The 17,326-nt window shown below is 36.9% G+C and overlaps 1 protein-coding gene across 5 annotated transcripts in view; it reads left to right on the plus strand.

Moving 5' to 3' along the window:
- The window catches only part of LOC109403054 (pre-mRNA splicing regulator USH1G), a 37,813-nt gene that overhangs the window by 20,092 nt on the left and 395 nt on the right, over positions 1 to 17,326 (plus strand). For all 5 annotated transcript variants that reach the window (XM_019675785.3, XM_062852380.1, XM_019675786.3 and 2 more), the window contains 5 exons: positions 13,428 to 13,571; positions 13,632 to 13,853; positions 13,911 to 14,233; positions 16,677 to 17,019; positions 17,088 to 17,315. In XM_019675785.3, the coding sequence (XP_019531330.1) occupies positions 13,428 to 13,571; positions 13,632 to 13,853; positions 13,911 to 14,233; positions 16,677 to 17,019; positions 17,088 to 17,315 (1,260 nt within the window). The remainder of the gene's footprint in view (positions 1 to 13,427; positions 13,572 to 13,631; positions 13,854 to 13,910; positions 14,234 to 16,676; positions 17,020 to 17,087; positions 17,316 to 17,326) is intronic.

Here is a 17,326-nt window from a genome sequence, read left to right on the forward strand (position 1 = left end):
TTAATTGATTTCGAACGGGAATGTGCATTCGAATCAAAATAGGTAAATGATCACTGCCATTTGGATCATTGATAGTAGACCAAGAAGATTGTAATGCCAAACTATTCGAACAAAGTGAAAGATCAATACATGAATGATTACTAGGAGGCACAGCCACTCTAGTTAATGAACCATCATTGAGAATATTTAAATTAAGGTCATCAATCAAATCCATTATTAAGGAACCCCTACCATCGATTTTATCACTACCCCAAGCGAAATTATGGGCATTAAAGTCTCCTAATATAAAAAATGGAGAAGGGACTTGTTGCAATATATTTGTAATTTGTGTTAAACAAAAACTAGCATTTGGAGGAATATAAAAACAAACAATAGAAAAATTGATTTTTTCTTTTTTGATTGATATAGCTATAAATTCTATCTGGGACTGAGGTTGCAATGGTAAATCTAAGTATTTAAATTCAATATTATTGTGAATTCCAATCAAAACCCCACCAAATGATAGTTCCCTATCTTTACGCAATATATTGAAATTGGGAATACGAAAATATTTAGTAGAAACTAACCATGTTTCATTTAAACAAAATATGTCGATATTATAATTAGTTAATAATGCTTTTAATCTATCTATTTTCGGAATTACACTACGACAATTCCATTGTAAAATGTGAAGCTCATCACTAATATTATTGGACGCCATTAAGATGAAAATAATGAAGAAATGAGGGGTCCAAATGTGTTCAATTTATCCAAAAGGGAAGCCAAAAATGGTAAAACTAATTTAATGATATTTTTTCAAAAATCACTTAATCCCAAAAAATTAACAAGCTCCTCCAAAATTCCCAGAATTGAGCTCTTTGGATTTTCATCAGAAATATCATTTGAATTTTTATCATTTGTGTTAGGCACATTATCGGAATCAATTTTTTGAAACCCAGGAATATTCTTGGAAGAAGAACGAAGAGGTGGAAAGTTTTTATCAAAAGAGGTAGATGGTTGGGGTTCAGAAATATTGTCTTTGACAGCGGATTTTATGTTAGATCTTTTTCTTTTACTTGGAGGTTTGTAAACAAAATCGTTACCGTCATGAAGTGATTCAATACCTTCTTCATCTGGTAAAATTTCAAATGCATTGGGAGAAGAAGTATCATCAAAAGATTTCATAATTTCAGCATATGAAACCTTATTTTTGTGTCTTATTTTTTGGTTGTGCTTTTTTTGATTTTCAATATAAACAGCACATTCTTTCAAAGAACTGTGCGTTTGTTTACAATAAATACATGCATCCGATTTTTTAGCACAATCGGATGATGAATGTAACTCCCCACATTTTGAACATTTTTGTTTGTTCGAACAAAAACTCGAAGTATATGACCGAAAAGAAGATATCGATCACAATGCATGAGCTTTGGATAGTAAAGTCTCACGCTGAAAATAACTTGTCCAACTTTTACATAATCCGGAAGAACGGATCCAGAAAAAGTAATTTTTATACAATCAGAATGTTCATATTTTGAATCATTCCCAGTAAACAATAATTTTGATAAACGAACACAATCCAAAACCGTAACAGGTGAAATGGATTTGTTCTTGAAAAAACCTGAGCCATGATTGACAACATCTTCACAATCCAAAAACTCATCATAAATTATTCCATTAATTTCGCATGAATCGCTAGGAGCATACACGCGATAGGAATTTGCAAATAATTTGGATTCCAGAAGAGCTTCATCTCGAGATCCAAAAATGACACGCAATTTGTCAAGTGAAACTTTCTTAATTTCCTTCACAGATTTGTATTTTTTGTAAACCTCAGAGGAAATCAATAAAACATTAATTGGCCTCTCTTTCTTACGAAAAAATGTAGCAAACGGTCCAGGGAAACTAGGTGGATAAACCTTCACACGAAAAGGTTTAACCAATGAAGATGTTTCAAGCAAATGAGCATTATCTTTTGACCCCCCCTCCTCCTCATCAGTCTCCATGTAGGAAACTCAAAAATGAAGGTCTGTTTTGTGAGCTATGGGATCAGGATACAATAATGTAAAAGGTAATAAATAAATTATACTTGCGGCTCTTCAATACAAACGAACAAACTTCAACAAATCCAACGTCGAACCAAAACGGAAAGCTTGAATTCTAGGAACCAAAAACTTGCAACTTCAACCGCAACACTTGAATGAATCCAAAAACAGGAATCCTCCACCGAACGCAACAGCAATGGAATCTCAGAAAACGGAAACGATCCAGCAATGGAACACCAAATTAACTCTTCAACCGCAACACTTGAACAAATCCAGCAATGGAAAGAATCCTCTGTTCGTATCCGCAATATCACAAACGCCTCAAGAAATATTTGAATCTAGGAAATTATTTGGGTCTGAAAAAAAGAAAAAAAAATGACACGCGCAGAAAAAAACCGTTTAACCTGGTCAAGGCCTACTTACCGAGTATGACGTGTATTTCTTATGGGAGTGGCCAAATTAGAAGCACCCTGGCCAAAACAGAAATATGGGAGTAGATTTTTTAAGGAAATATATTTTTTTCTTCCAGTTTTTAATCAAAATGTGTGGTTTTCACAGCTGTAATTATCATATTGTATTACGATCTACTAGTAAAAAATACGTTTACGCCGATTTAGATCGCAACAGGCTCAATACCGCACTATGGCCAAAACTCCGGACTGGCCAAAACTGAAGCTTCTACCCTATGATATATTGTTGAACTCATCATCTATGTCTACTAAAACACACTACACCAAGTTTTGAACGTGCACGATGCCTTAACCACATAATACTGAAAGGTGACCTCAGATATCCCTGATGATCTGGAAACTTCTCTCCCATGGCTTGCACTATGTGTATAAATCAAATGAGCAAAATCTAATGTTTGTGCACTTCTGTTGATACACCATTTCAAATCCAAACCATATATCTCAACGTCAGAATAGTTCGGATGATCCACGATGCCTCTATGATGTGTATACAAGTATCATATGATTCAACTGATCTTCTATGACTACCAAAACGCACTATACTAAGTTTGGAATGCAACCGATGCGTTATTACCGGTGTAGATATAAAGGCCTTAACTCCAGAATGATTTGGATGGCCTAAGGTATCGCCATTGATGTGCATTTAGTCTTTCATACTCTGATTTACATGTATGGATCTAATGAAATCAGTTCTGACATGCATATATTAGTTTGATATACTATTACAGGTAAAGGCCTTACAATTACAACTTCAGATCTTTTATAAGTTGCCTAGAATATCACCAGGTCATGACTACCATCATTTCAGTAACAAATTTTGAAAACGACGTATAATCAATGCTACACCATTGATTATACGTCGTTTTCAAAATTTGTTACTGATTTTATGTATTAAAATCAAGGGGTTGGCCATTCAGCACACTTCGTTTGTGCCATTATTTTTGAGCGTGTGCCAATGTGTGCCAATACTGTGCCGGATAATTTTCAGTGTGTGCCCAAGTGTGCCGAACGTGCCGAAGGTGTGCCGCACGTGCCCAGTGGGGTTTTTTCTTTGATTGTTTTTGCGCTAATGAAGAACCTTGTCAATTTTTGTCGAATGTTGTTGATCTGATTGGTGTTTACAAACAAAATCCAACCCAGCATACTTTTTTTTTTTTTTTTTTTTATCTGTATTAACGAGATTTTTAGCCCTAGGCTAGTTCATCTCGGGACCTACGCTTTACTTCCCTTCCGAAGGAAGAACTCACATTTTGCGAGTTTGTCGGGAGTGGGATTCGATCCCAGGTCCTCGGCGTGATGGTCAAGAGTTCTAACCATCACACCAGGTCCGCTCCCATACCCAGCATACTTGATAAAAATGTAAATAAACGGTTTTTTTTTAATCGTGAGTATTTTGACAGGTTGATTCTATAGAGCAACGTTGGATTTTATTGTTGTGCCCATATGTGCCGAATTGTGCCGGCATGTGTGCCGAGATGTGCCGGCATGTGTGCCGGGCACAATGTGCCGAGTGACTAACCCCTTGATTAAAATATATATTTGAATGTAATTCTTCAAGTTCAAGTGATTTAAAAAGTAAACATTACTATTTGTATTCAGTAGACAGAGTTCAAAACTTCTGGACGTTTTGGATAACCTGGAGATCTATGTAACAGCTGTAAAAGGACATAACTCATTTCTATCTAACAGTTACAACCCAAACAAGGAGTTTTGGGCAATTTTCACTAACATATATCACATTTGCAAAGAAATATTACCATGAATATTACCCGAAATCGAGCGAATAACAAGCGGTGTACACTACATTTGCAGCTATATCTTCAAAATGTTCTAGCATAACATAATCTCCATATATGCATATGATAGCACAACTAATCCCCTTGATAAAAACATTTTGGTTTTGAAAATCCACCCATCGTGTCAAAAGCTATAAGTATAACTATGCAAAAAAGTTGTCCACTAAGGGATATTAGGCATGTGGCTCCCATTTTCATCTTACGAAAAACAAAGGATTTTTTGGATGTTTTTTTTTTGTTAGAAGTGAACATGCATGAAAACTAAAAGAACGGAACCAATCAGTGCCGTAATCGCTTGTTTTTGAATAGGATGAATTTGGGAGCCGGGAGCATTAATTCAGTCGTATTATAGATTAGCTAATGCAAGATAGCTTTTATTCTACATCTGTCAAGTATTGCAGCGTTTAATCTACATTATGAATGCATTGAAGCATTATGGATTTTTAACAGGTCGATATTGTTCTATAGGGCAGTTGTTTAATGCTTCATTGCATTATTATGTTAAAAGCTTTGTGGCATCCAATAATGCAAGCATTTATTACTTCATACATATATGCGTTTACTAAAGCTTGCATCGTTGTAAATAGAAAAACCCTCAGTTCGAAAAAAAAATCGGAAAATACTTCAAGAAACAGAACCATTCAAAACAAAAGAAATCCAAACACAAGTTTTTATGGATTGCTACGTCATCTGGATTGGCACATGAAACAAACCAGGTATTGGGGATACAACAATGTTATGGGGTATTGGTTTCCTTATTAAGCATAGCGCTCCTGGTTTCATTATACTCAAAATAAAGGATTACGGTTTGTATAATTCCTTTTTATTGTTTTTTTTTGTTTTGCACGTATGAAAACATCAAGAACATAAACAATCGGTTCCGTAATCACTTGTTTTCGAATGGAATGGATTAGGGTGGGTAAGATAACTAATGGCATTGTAGCACAACTTTTTAGAGCTGCTGGAAACAAAACTCAACAAGGCACAAGCTGAGTAAAGGGGATTTTTGTTTATTACCGTACGGGTTTGGGCCGATGGGTCTCAGATTTTCATGAAACTTTTTCCACAGGCAGGGCTCATGGATATATGAACAAAAAAACATTGAGGAAAATTCAGGGTCGCCTATTTTCCCGGAAAACTCAGGTGGACTTTTTTTTTTCCCCTGACACTACTTACATTGAAAAATCATAACTCAAGAACGAAGCATCGTAGAACCGTTGCTTATTAAAGACTGCGTAGCCGGAAAAATTCTTAAGTAGAAACAAAGTTTTTTTTTAAAAATGAAAGCAAATTTTCTCAGAAATCAAAAAAAAAATATATGAACTCCCACTTCCTACAAGATTTTCCACAGTTAAAAAAGACACGGACAACGTCTTCAGCTTTCGGCTGTACAGACTGTTTTGAACTTAACATTAGACAACGGACAACGGAGCATGCACCAGTGGAAACGGGGAAGAAACTATTCTCACGAAAAGTTTTAACGCCCGCAGCGGGAATCGAACCCTCACCCCATAGCATGGTGCGATTATAAGCTTGGTGACCCTAACCGCACGGCTACGAGGCTCCACAAAGTTGAGAAAATTCGTAAATAAAAGCCGGAAAAACTATGCCCGAACTCGTGGAAAATTTTTGAAAAAATATTTTTGAGAAGGATGTTTTTTAATGGCTGAAATTTTCGGAATGCACTTTTTTCTCGTTTTTGAGTTATGGCCAATTTTGTTGAAAAATGTCCAAATGTGCCATATAAGCCTGTTCTTGGAAAAATCATAATTCAAGAACGAATCGTAGAAAAAAAGTTTTTAAATGAAAATTAAAGCAAATTTAACCCATATCCGCCCAGCGTCCTATTTATAGGACAGATGCCCCGAACGCCCAGCGTCCTATAAATAGGACAGTCCTTTTGATGTGAATATCTCCAGAAATATGCAAAATTTAAGAATACTTTCTTCAGAGAAGATGCTCTCCACATCCATACCTTGCTCATAGTGGACAATATAGTTTGTGACTGGTTCACTAGGTGGCGTAAACGATACTGCAAAGATTACATATTGTCACGATCTATGAGCTACATTTCCAATGCGAAAATAATTGATTTGCCTGGAATCTTGACAATAATTAATGATTTATAGTTCATTTCTTCGGCAGAGTTGTTTATCAATACATACAAAAGTCAATGTATGTATGATTGTATGTTTATATGCTTGTATGTTTATATGTTTGTATGTTTGTCTATTTGTATGTTGATATGTATGTACGTATGTATATATGTATCAATGTACCGGTATAACTCTGGAATGCGTCAAAAAATTTCAATCAAATTTGGCATACACATTCCTTATGATGTGAAGGTGATAGTAGGGGTATTGGAATTCAAGATGGCGGATTAGGTTCCAAGATGGCGGTCAAAACTCCAGAATTTATGCTTTTTAACGGCAATGCTGCTTCGGATACTATGCAATATGGGTATCTATCGATCGGGCTTCATAAGTAGAACATAAAAATGAGTACCCGACGCCATTTTGAAATCCAATATGGCGGATCATATGCAAGATGGCGACCATGGAATGGTAGTTTGATATGTAATACCATGCAATATGGGTATCTATCGATCGGGCTTGATGAGTAGAAGTCAAAAACCGATATTTGACGCCATTTTTAAATCCAAGATGGCGGACCATAATCCAAGATGGCGGCCACGGAATGAGAGTTTTAGCTATGATACTATGCAATATGGGTATCTATCGATCGGGCTGCATTAGTACAACTCAAAAATGAATATCCTACGGCATTTTTAAATACAAGATGGCGGACCATATCCAAGATGGCAGCCACGGAATGGTAGATTGAGTTATGATACCATGCAATATGGGTATCTATCGATCGGGCTTCATGAGTAGAAGTCAAAAATCGATATTTGACCCTATTTTCAAATCCAAGATGGCGGACCATATCCAAGATGGCAGCCACGGAATGGTAGTTTGAGCTATAATACCATGCAATATGGGTATCTATCGATCGGGCTTGATGAGTAGAAGTCAAAAATCGATATTTAACATAATTTTAAATCCAAGATGGCGGACCATATACAAGGTATCTATCGATCGGGATTCATGAGTAGAAGTCAAAAATCGATATTTGACCCCATTGTTAAATCCAAGATGGCAACCATGGAATGGTAGTTTGAGCTATAATACCATGGGTAGTGGGTAGGGTAAACGGTGGAGAAGGCGGTCTGGTAGGGGGTTTGGGTGAAGGATACAGTCGAGAGAGTGGAGTAGAAGGTTAGGGTAGAGGATAGGGTAGACGGTAGGGAAGTGGGTAGGATAGAGAGTTGGGTTGAGGGTGCGAAAAGGTTAGGGTAGAGAGTAGGGTAGACGGTACGATAAAACACAATATAGACTAGAGGGTACGGTAAAGGATAATGCAGTGGTTATGGTGGAGTATAGGGTAGAGGGTATGGCAGATGGTAGGGTTTAAGGTTATGATAGAGGGTTAAAGGGCACAGAAGACAGTAAGGTAGAGGCTAGAGAGTGGAATGAATTGAGATGAGATTAGATGAGCGGAGGTTTTTTTCGAGATACCTTCAGGAATTCTTTCCAGGATTTCTTCAGGTGTTCCTTTCGAGAATCTTCCCAGATTTATTCCAAGGATTCCTTCAGATATTGCTTCCGAGATAGCTGTGATTCTTTTAGTTATTCTTTTTTGCATTCCTTCTGGGATTTGTGCTGGAATTGTTTCAGAGATTCCTTCCCGGATTCCTGCTGTGACTCTTTAAGGGATTCTTCCCGAAAGAAAAATATGAAAAAATATAGATTTCTTCCGAGATTTTTTTCAGGCAATCCTAGATCATAGAGACATTTTCTGTGGTTCTCACAGCAATACCTGCTCAGCTTCTGACCGGCAGGACTGATCATCTCTCTAAGAATTTCATCAGGTATTTTTTACAGGATTCCTTCACGAAAAATTTCGGAGTTTTCTGCCAGAAATGCTTTAGAAAATCCTGAAAGGATTCTTTCAGAAATTTTAACCTCCGTTCTTTCAGGGAATTACTTTACAGATTCATTTTAGTATACTTTCAAAGCGTTTTGGCGAAACATATTCAGAGAATCCTAATGGAATTCTTGCTACGAGCCGGGATCCTTGCTCGGAATTTATACAGCTCTCCTGTGATTGTTTCAGGGATTCCTATCAAGCTTTCAGCTGAGATTCCCAGAATTCTACCAGATGCCTCTCAGAATTCCTTCAGTAAATCCTCTCGGGATTCCTTCAGAGATTTCTACCGGGAATGTTCTTCCCCCTAGCGTTATGGTTTTCGGACTTTTGTGCGTAATTCTAAATTGCAATTGGTAGACCGAATAAAATTGAATTTTTGGGTGGTTGTAACATTGATAGTGCCCAGACTAGCACCATTAAACCCACATATTGTTCACGAATAAAGAATCATAGAGTGGTGCAAACATAAGTGGAGAGGCCGTGTAGAGTATATCTGGTTGGAATTTTATATCAAAACATGGAATGATGATGAACCTGGGCGTGTTTTTGGAATACCTGTAAGTACGAGACACTGAAGACGACCTTATAGTTGAGGTCGAAATACGTATCTGTCAAAGGATACAAATTGAAATGAACAGTATTTAACACGATTTTCTTTTAAAAACATGCAACATTTCTGTAAAGTTCTGTAAAGGTATGGTGAGTACGTAGAGAGTTTATGGGATACTAAAGGAAAAACTCAATTACTTTATTAGAATTCATTATCTGTGTAAAATTTAACTTCTACAGTATTTTAACGTTTGGTTATGCTACACATAGTGAGCACTCTTTATTTGATTTGTTACAAAAAAATAAATTTGAGGAATGTTGAACACTGCAGTCGAAACTACATGAAATTACAAGGACCATGCATTGCATACTTTTAGGCGTTTAGCGGGTTATATTTCTGCCCCAATTTAAAAGTTCTTTTTCTATTCTTTTTCAGTGGTTATTATCCCTCTCACTTGTTTAGAGCTGTATTGTATCTATACGGATCAGAATATAACGATAGCGTAGAAGTTGTGCTGAAATAGAGCTCGAGAAAATTATCAGATATTGAAGACCTACAATGAAGAATTTTTTTGGAACTACACCATAGACTTCCATTTTTTTCGTCAAATCATGTTTATTTCATTGGAACTTGACTTTTGATTACAAATTTATTTGAAGATTTGAATTGTGAGACACCTTGGGCGTTAACGGGTTAATATAGGCTTACATGATCATTTCCACAGAACTGTGATAAAAGGGGTACTATACGAGTTATTATTTTTCCTATCTTTATTTTTTTTTCTTTTGATTGAACACTATTTGACACTTTTAATTATTATTTTTTATATATTTAGAATTCTGTGTAAGCCATACGGTGATATGTCACCTAGAGGTGATCAATTTTCTAAGGAGTGACTAAAGTTGTGTCTAGTAATGTATTTACTAGATACATCACTGGGTAGCCCAGCTAGCCTAGTGGTTAAGGCTATGGATCGCCAATCCGGAGACGGCGTGTTCGATTCCCGTTCCGGTCGGGAAAATTTTCTCGACTACCTGGGCATAGCATATCATTGTACTTGCCTCACAATATACAAATTCATGCAATGGCAGGCAATGAAAGCCCTTCAATTAAAATCTGTGGAAGTGCTCAAAGAACACTAAGTTGAAGCGAGGCAGGCCAAGTCCCAGTGGGGACGTAGAGCCATAAAGAAGAAGAAGAAGAATACTAGGTAATTAATCAAACGGTTTATAGCCTAATTTTTTTTTCTAGTATTTATGCCAACTATTGATCAGTGAATCAAAATTCAACCATCGTGCAACAATAACGACAATGTCGCAACCTGAATTTGTTGCGACATTCTATCCAATGAGTCATAGGTTTGTCCCCAACTTAAAAAATTGGGATAAAGATCATGCAGCACGAGTTTAGTGATTTTTAGGCCTTGTATTGTGATTTTCGAGCGGTAACTTCGAGTCAGTAAATACTGCAACGCTGCTGGAGATGTAAAAAGTTTTGATTTCGGATTGATTATAATTGATTATTCGCGACAAATTCAGATTTCGCTTTGTCTGCAACAAAAATTTTCGGGATCATGTCATTATCTGTTACCAGTTGGGATAAAGAGTAATCGCTGTGCCTTCTTTGTTGCTTCCACTGCTATTGACCAATCCAAATGCTTGAGTGTTAGTGATTTGTTTTCAAATTCCCTTTGTAAACAATTTGTGGGAACGGTCAAAAGCTTTCATTCTACCGTATAAGGATGTTGTGTACCGTAAACCGGAGTATCATTGATCAGCGGGGTTCGGGGTAACATTGATCGGCTTGACCTACCTTATGAAATATTCAAACAAACATTTTTCTGTTTCTGTTCAAGAATGGTATTTCGTAATCTGCTATTATTTAGCTATTAAATGACATAGAATTCATGAAAATTGAATTTCATAAACATTGAAATAAATCGATTTTTCCCTAACTGTGTTTCGTAATGCAATGAGATGCATTGTCAAGCATTCATGCTTGGTATTAATACTAGATACAATATAAAGTTAGTAATCACTGTATAACTTCAATATCCCAAAGATGGATTTAATAAATGAAACCTTTATGCTCTTTTTCAGTACACGGAGAAAAATAATTAGTAAACACAAACGGATTTCGGTTTAATTTAACAGGATTTTTGGTTTGAATTCGGCACAACCGGCATATCGGTTTAATTTGACTACCCGTGGCGGTTGTTATTAACCAAAGCTTTGGTTTGTTTCTCTGGTCCTTCAACGGTTAATTTCTACAACCATCCGTTTGAAAATACTATTATGTTGGTTGTTTCGTTCTGACAGTAGAGGATATTAACCATTTTGTTTGTTGTTTCAACTGCCATTTGCCGTTAGTTTTTAACAAACTTCGGTTTGTGTTCTACTTCTATTTACCATTTAAAACAAACCAAACCATTAGTTGAAACTACTAGTCCCTCCGGTCGAAACCGCCCCCCCCCCTCTTACCCCGCAAAACCACCCTTTCTTTTCGATGACAAAAGAAGTTTTCTAAAAAAAACTGTAAAATGCACATACATATTTATTTTCCCGAAAGTAGTACAATACTTAAAACACAACGAGAATCTTGGCGCATGCAGAAATAAAATTCTGTAGATTTACAAACCAAATATTTTCATCCAACCGGGGATCCGGGCCAAGATTCGAGCCCATAATTGCACGTAGGTACAGCAAATCTGAAATTTCAATTATATTCAAGACTATCACAAGACACACATCACAAGACACACATCACAAGACACACATCAATATTATAATATTGAAATAATTAAACTTACCTGGTGATCTAGTGCGTTCTGGAGTATATAAAACTTGAAGAAGATTTTCAAAACTAAACTGATCGAGTACTTATCAGACTTTGCAAAATGAGGCTTGTGGAATGAGAAAAAAAGAACGGAAAACAATCCAGTAATTTGGTTTGGTTCAAACTAACAAGTTTGTTGTTTTTTCGTTAACCGGTATATCGGTTTGTTTTAATTTCAGGGATGGTAGAATCAAACTAATATTTTGGTTTGTGTATGCCGGTTGAATCAACCTATGATTTAGTTAAAATAAACTGTTGCATTCCGGTAAAAATGACAAATAGTAGTTTAAAGTAACTGATGTCATTTGTTATTATGAAAGAAACAGCTGGCAGTAGAAACAACAAATTTTCCGGTTTGTATCAAACCAAAATAGTGGTGTAAAAACAACAAATGTTCGATTTGAAACTACTATTTTATTGGATTGTGAATCAACAAACGTGTTTGTTGTTTCAAACTGCACTGTTTCCTCTCCGTGTAAGATATACGATTTATTCAAAGTAGGCTAAAAAAAAAAAAAAGACACGGACACGTTCAATGCTTCCAGTGAGCTATTCGCTCTTTGAAGGAAGCACGACACTAGACAACGGACTAGCATGCAACGCCCAGTGGCACAGCCGAAAACTTTTCCTGACAGCTGCGGCGGGAATCGAACCCGCGCTCCTTAGCACGATGCGACTAAGTGCTTGGTGACACTAGCCGCACGACCACGAAGCCACACAATAAACTATAAACTTATTAAGGAATTGCCTACATTTCGGCAGCTTGTAGGATTTCAATCCTAAAATAACTCAAAAAGTACGTAACTTGTAAGAATTTGGACAACACATTTGAAATCAGAGACCCTAAAAATTAGATAAAAAGGCTTATTTAAACATGATTTAAAGTTTCACAATACTTTTTCGACTAGGGAACGTTCAAAAATTACGTCCAACATTTGGGGGAGGGGGGGGGGGTCTACAAGATTGTGACACTACGTGTATTAAGTATAGGGAAAATGCGTGACAGAGGGGGGAGGGGGGGTCTAGAAATCCCAAAAATTGATGGACGTAATATTTGAATCTTCCCCTAGCTTAACACATACTCAGAGGGCCAGTACTTGTTTTAAAAATATAAAACATGTAATGTTTGCTTTATTAAGAGAATTATTCAAGAAAGATCGAGAATTCTGATTAATGTTAACCCGGATTACGAAGTGTAGAATTAGCTCCTAAGTTAAAATGCACATTAATAAAAACAAAAAAAAACCCGGATTACGGTAATAAGTTTCGTTAGATTTTTTCAGGAAGCTCAATGATTGTTCGAAAATTTAACTCACTGCTACGTCGAAGATAGTTGAAAAATTGAGCTGAAGAGCTTACATTTTTACTGAAAAAGAGGCGTTCTTTTGATGTTCACCCTTTCTTCCGATTATAATAATGTGTCAAGCGAATTTTTGAACATTTTTGCAAAATAGATCAATAAACGACAGTTTCAACTACATTTTTCGGTGAGGGGATAGGGTCATAACATAGTCGCATTGTAGGTATGTAACTTAGCATTATTGGAGCCCTTGTTCACTTTAATCCAACTTTAATTGTACATACATACACAGTAATGCTTGCTTTATTTACACCGTATTTATACATGCACTACCGTAGACTTTGACTAGATCCCCTACGTAGTTTATGGACAGGCCTTTTTTACACGTTATACTTTTCTGCTTGAAATGATCTCATCACTAGTCTCATCACCTTTTTTTTTTCAATGTTCAAATTTCAGAGCGGCGAAAGATGGCCTGCTTGATGTGCTCAAAGAGGCTACCCGAGCCGAGTCAAATTCCAAAGATGCCGATGGTATGACACCGGTGCTATGGGCCGCCTTCGAAGGTCGATTGGAGGCTCTTAAACTACTAGTTGGAAGAGGGTAAGTCCGATTCATTTTTCAGCATACTACAAAACATTGACGATACCCATATTCTTCCAGAGGTGATCCAGATAAATCAGACCAATTCGGAAACACTGCGCTGCATTTAGCCTCCGCCAAGGGTCACATGCCATGTGTGGATTTCTTGGTGCAATTTGGAGTGAATTTATATGCGTTGGACATAGACAACCACACGGCGCAAGATTTGGCTGCCATCAATAACAGGGATAATATTTTGAGATATCTGGACGCTGCGGCCGCAAACCTAGAAGCAGTTGACAAGTATGTTTAGATAAGCAGATTAATTTATGGCAAGAATTAATTACTTTTATTTGAAAGGAAAAAAGTTCGAGACTTGAAAGAGCGGGCGAAAAAGAAATCCGCCAAACGGGCGCAAGAGTACACCGCCAGGCAACAGAAGGCAGATCAGGCGAAGGATGAACAACGGATTAGGCCGCACCGGCCGTCCAACATGCTGCAAATGCTGAAGCACAAAATTTGGTCCGGTAGCCAAGGGAATTTGAAGAGTTCAAACAAGGACAATTTGAACAATAATTCGACCAAGTTTAGTGCACTGGTTGCTGGTACTGTGACAGGATCTCGCGGTGCAGTGAAGAAACGAGCAGAAGCGTCCAAACTGCGACAGCAGATGGAGAATGGAGGTTTGTAATTGAATAATTTTGCATAAATTATTATACAATAGATTTTGTCGATGTCCACAAACCCCAATCAGAAAAAGACGCCCAAATTATGGATTATAATTGGAAATTTTTAGTATGGTCTAAAAAGTCAAACAGAAGCATTTTTTTGTTATAATAACTCTCGATTTTTTTAGAAGTTCAGGGGTGGCCAAAATGTTTGGGATAGGCAACTTTTTTTTCTCTCACAAAAAGGCTCAACATGCTGTAACTTTTCATAGAGTGCATCAAAAATGCTCAAATTTTGACTGTTTGTCAGCTCGATTTGAGCTCGATCACGGAGATAAATTTCGTTCGATTGAAACAAAAATATTCATGTTTATTCGGTAAACTGATAAAATATTGAAAACTAAAATATTAATTTTTAAAACTAACTCAATTACATATTGATTTCTACAATACTCATTGAAGAGCCCCCCGTTCCGCCGTCGAGAACATAAACAAAACTCTCAAGTTCCAGCTGCAGCACCAAACAAGATTTCCTCTTGCAAAAAAAGTTAAGTTTCACCAAAAGTTTCCATGAAATCCCATTGATTTCGGGAGCGTATGTTATCTACATGATGTTGGCATTGGAAGTGCCACGCGGGAAGTGGATGTTCCTAGAGAAGGAAATGACTTTGTAAATTTAATTGGAAAACAAATATTTCCGTAGGGTCAACCTGCCACAAAAAAAATACATTTATTTCTAACATAACTTGTCAGAAGATGCATGCTTGTTTCAAAAATGGATTGAATTTGCTTCAAATGTGACGTTCGATTTGCTCCAAACGGTTTTATTTTTGTTGCCAGAACAAATTGACAATTTATTTGAGTTTACCTGAAATATTTTTGATTTTACCATGCTTTTTTCTGCGTGATTGGGTAATCTTTCCCGAAGCTAGAACCGTTCTCGTAAAACACTATTTTTCAGACAACTAATTTTTGAACAGTCATATCTTGGAGACCAGTGAACCTAATTGAATGAAATTTTGAGCGATAATCAACAATATATAATTGCTTGAAAATACCTTAAAACATAGGGTGACAATGGGTATTATCGGCAGGTTTGTTCTCTTCGTCATGGTGGTTTTTTGTGAGCCAAATTGTCTGAAATTTTGGCATATAACTCAGCTTGGTTGGGAAGGATTTGAGGCCTACTCTGAGACCTACAAGTTCCAAAAAAAAAACCATGACGAAGAGAACAAAACTGCCGAGAATACGTAATTTCCCCTATGTACTTTTTGAACGTTGAAAAAGTTTGGTTTGGTTCTGTAAGATGGGTCGTTTTTCTTTAGTTTTCAAATAACATAATTATTCGCCGCATAATCGAAAAATGGTTCCATAGCTTTTGATCAAAGCTTTTGAAAAGCCCAGTTTCATATTCGAAAGAAATTACTCAAGATACTTCTTGAGCGATTCCCGGCAGGAGCTTTCAACGGTGACTGCCATTTGAACTGTCATTTCTTCGCAACTGCGTACTGCGATCAAAGAAAATACGGTTTCTTGAGCGTTTTAGGGGAGAAATTTCTCATGCCACGGTGTCTTCAGTAGAACAATCACGAGAACAATATTATTAGAAAAAAATCAGTATCGCTAAGTCACCCAGCAAATTAAAACGCTGGTTTAGCGTATACGGAATCGTGGGTTCGAATCCCACCAAAAAGCTTTTATTTTCACAAATGCTTCTCTGAAATTGTCAGTTACCAACATTCTGTGGCTTCTAATTAAAGTTCTAGTAGCAACGGTCAAACTAGCATTCCTTCCCTTCCCCGGTTAACCGTAAGGACGTGGACGGCGCCGTTATTGAACCAATAAAGTTTGTGAGGCAATTATCTTACCTCTCGGCTAATCCACTAATACAGAGGGTGACTGATAAATATTATACTGATTCTACATTTCTGGTGAAATGGATTTGTTGACATCCTACACAACCAACCTGTATTTACATCATGCGCGTGAAATTGAATCTAGTTTGTGATTCAGTCTTGAAAATGTTTACGTTCTTTGATGATTCCGTCTCGTGCAAATTCCACAATTTTTAAATGTGTAACATATCAAGTTTCAAACTTGTAGTTTACATGTTTCCCACTTTTGTTGACTTTCATCCTTGTGCATCCATTGTTCTAAATTAAACTATGATGATACTTAAAGTTCGATAATGGATATTATAAATTAATAATCACCAAGTATGTATTTACTGTGTTACATCTGGTGTTTGCTATTTCAGCGTATTTCACGTGGCGTTTCTATTCCTTCTGGGTATTTTTGGAAACCGGGTTTGCATCTACAGTTTGATTTTCTTGTAATATTATTACCTTGGATTACGTAACTCTATATTTTATTTAACGACCTCATGAACGCGGAATCTAAAAAAAAAGTATTGTACAATTTTATTTGATTTATTCATACCCATCTTTTGTTTTTGTAGGATTTAAAATCGGAGAAGTTGAACCAACGGGCAAACGCAGCGTTCGTTCTATCCAGGGTTTACAACGAGATTCGGAAATTCTGTACGTAGGCACGTACAACTCGTCGGAGGATAACAGTAAGCGAGGCAAAATTAAGGATGTGTTCGATGTCGACTCCAACGGCTATGAGGAAGTCGATGACGATAGTGAAAGCAATGGATCTAGTGCAAAGTTCAACACGATTTCGCGGTCAGTTAGCCAACCAGATTTCCTGACGAACCTAAATGACGAGCTGACGAACGATGTCATGCTTCAAAATCGACCCAGTATTTTCAACAGGCCATCGGGGAATTTGGCAATGACGTACGTAATATTCAGACAAACAAAATCTTTGAAGATAGTTTAATGCGTGACTTTCTTTTTGATTCTAGCCGTTCGGTATCTACTGTGCTGGCACAATTGGGAAACGAAAACTCTGCCAACGACTCGTCGGATGGATCTACGATAGCCAAACCGAAAAATGGACCTATAAAACCTCGTTCGCAGTTGGTCATTTCGGATTCAGAAAGCGATGCGGACAGTTCGGATAATGAAGAAAGCGAGTCCCTTGCGGTCTTGAGGTTTTTGGCAGCATTCAAGCTTGAAGACCACTATCCTATGTAAGAATTAT

The sequence above is a fragment of the Aedes albopictus genome, chromosome 2 (assembly GCF_035046485.1).
Source record: "Aedes albopictus strain Foshan chromosome 2, AalbF5, whole genome shotgun sequence".
Lineage (NCBI taxonomy): Eukaryota > Metazoa > Arthropoda > Insecta > Diptera > Culicidae > Aedes > Aedes albopictus.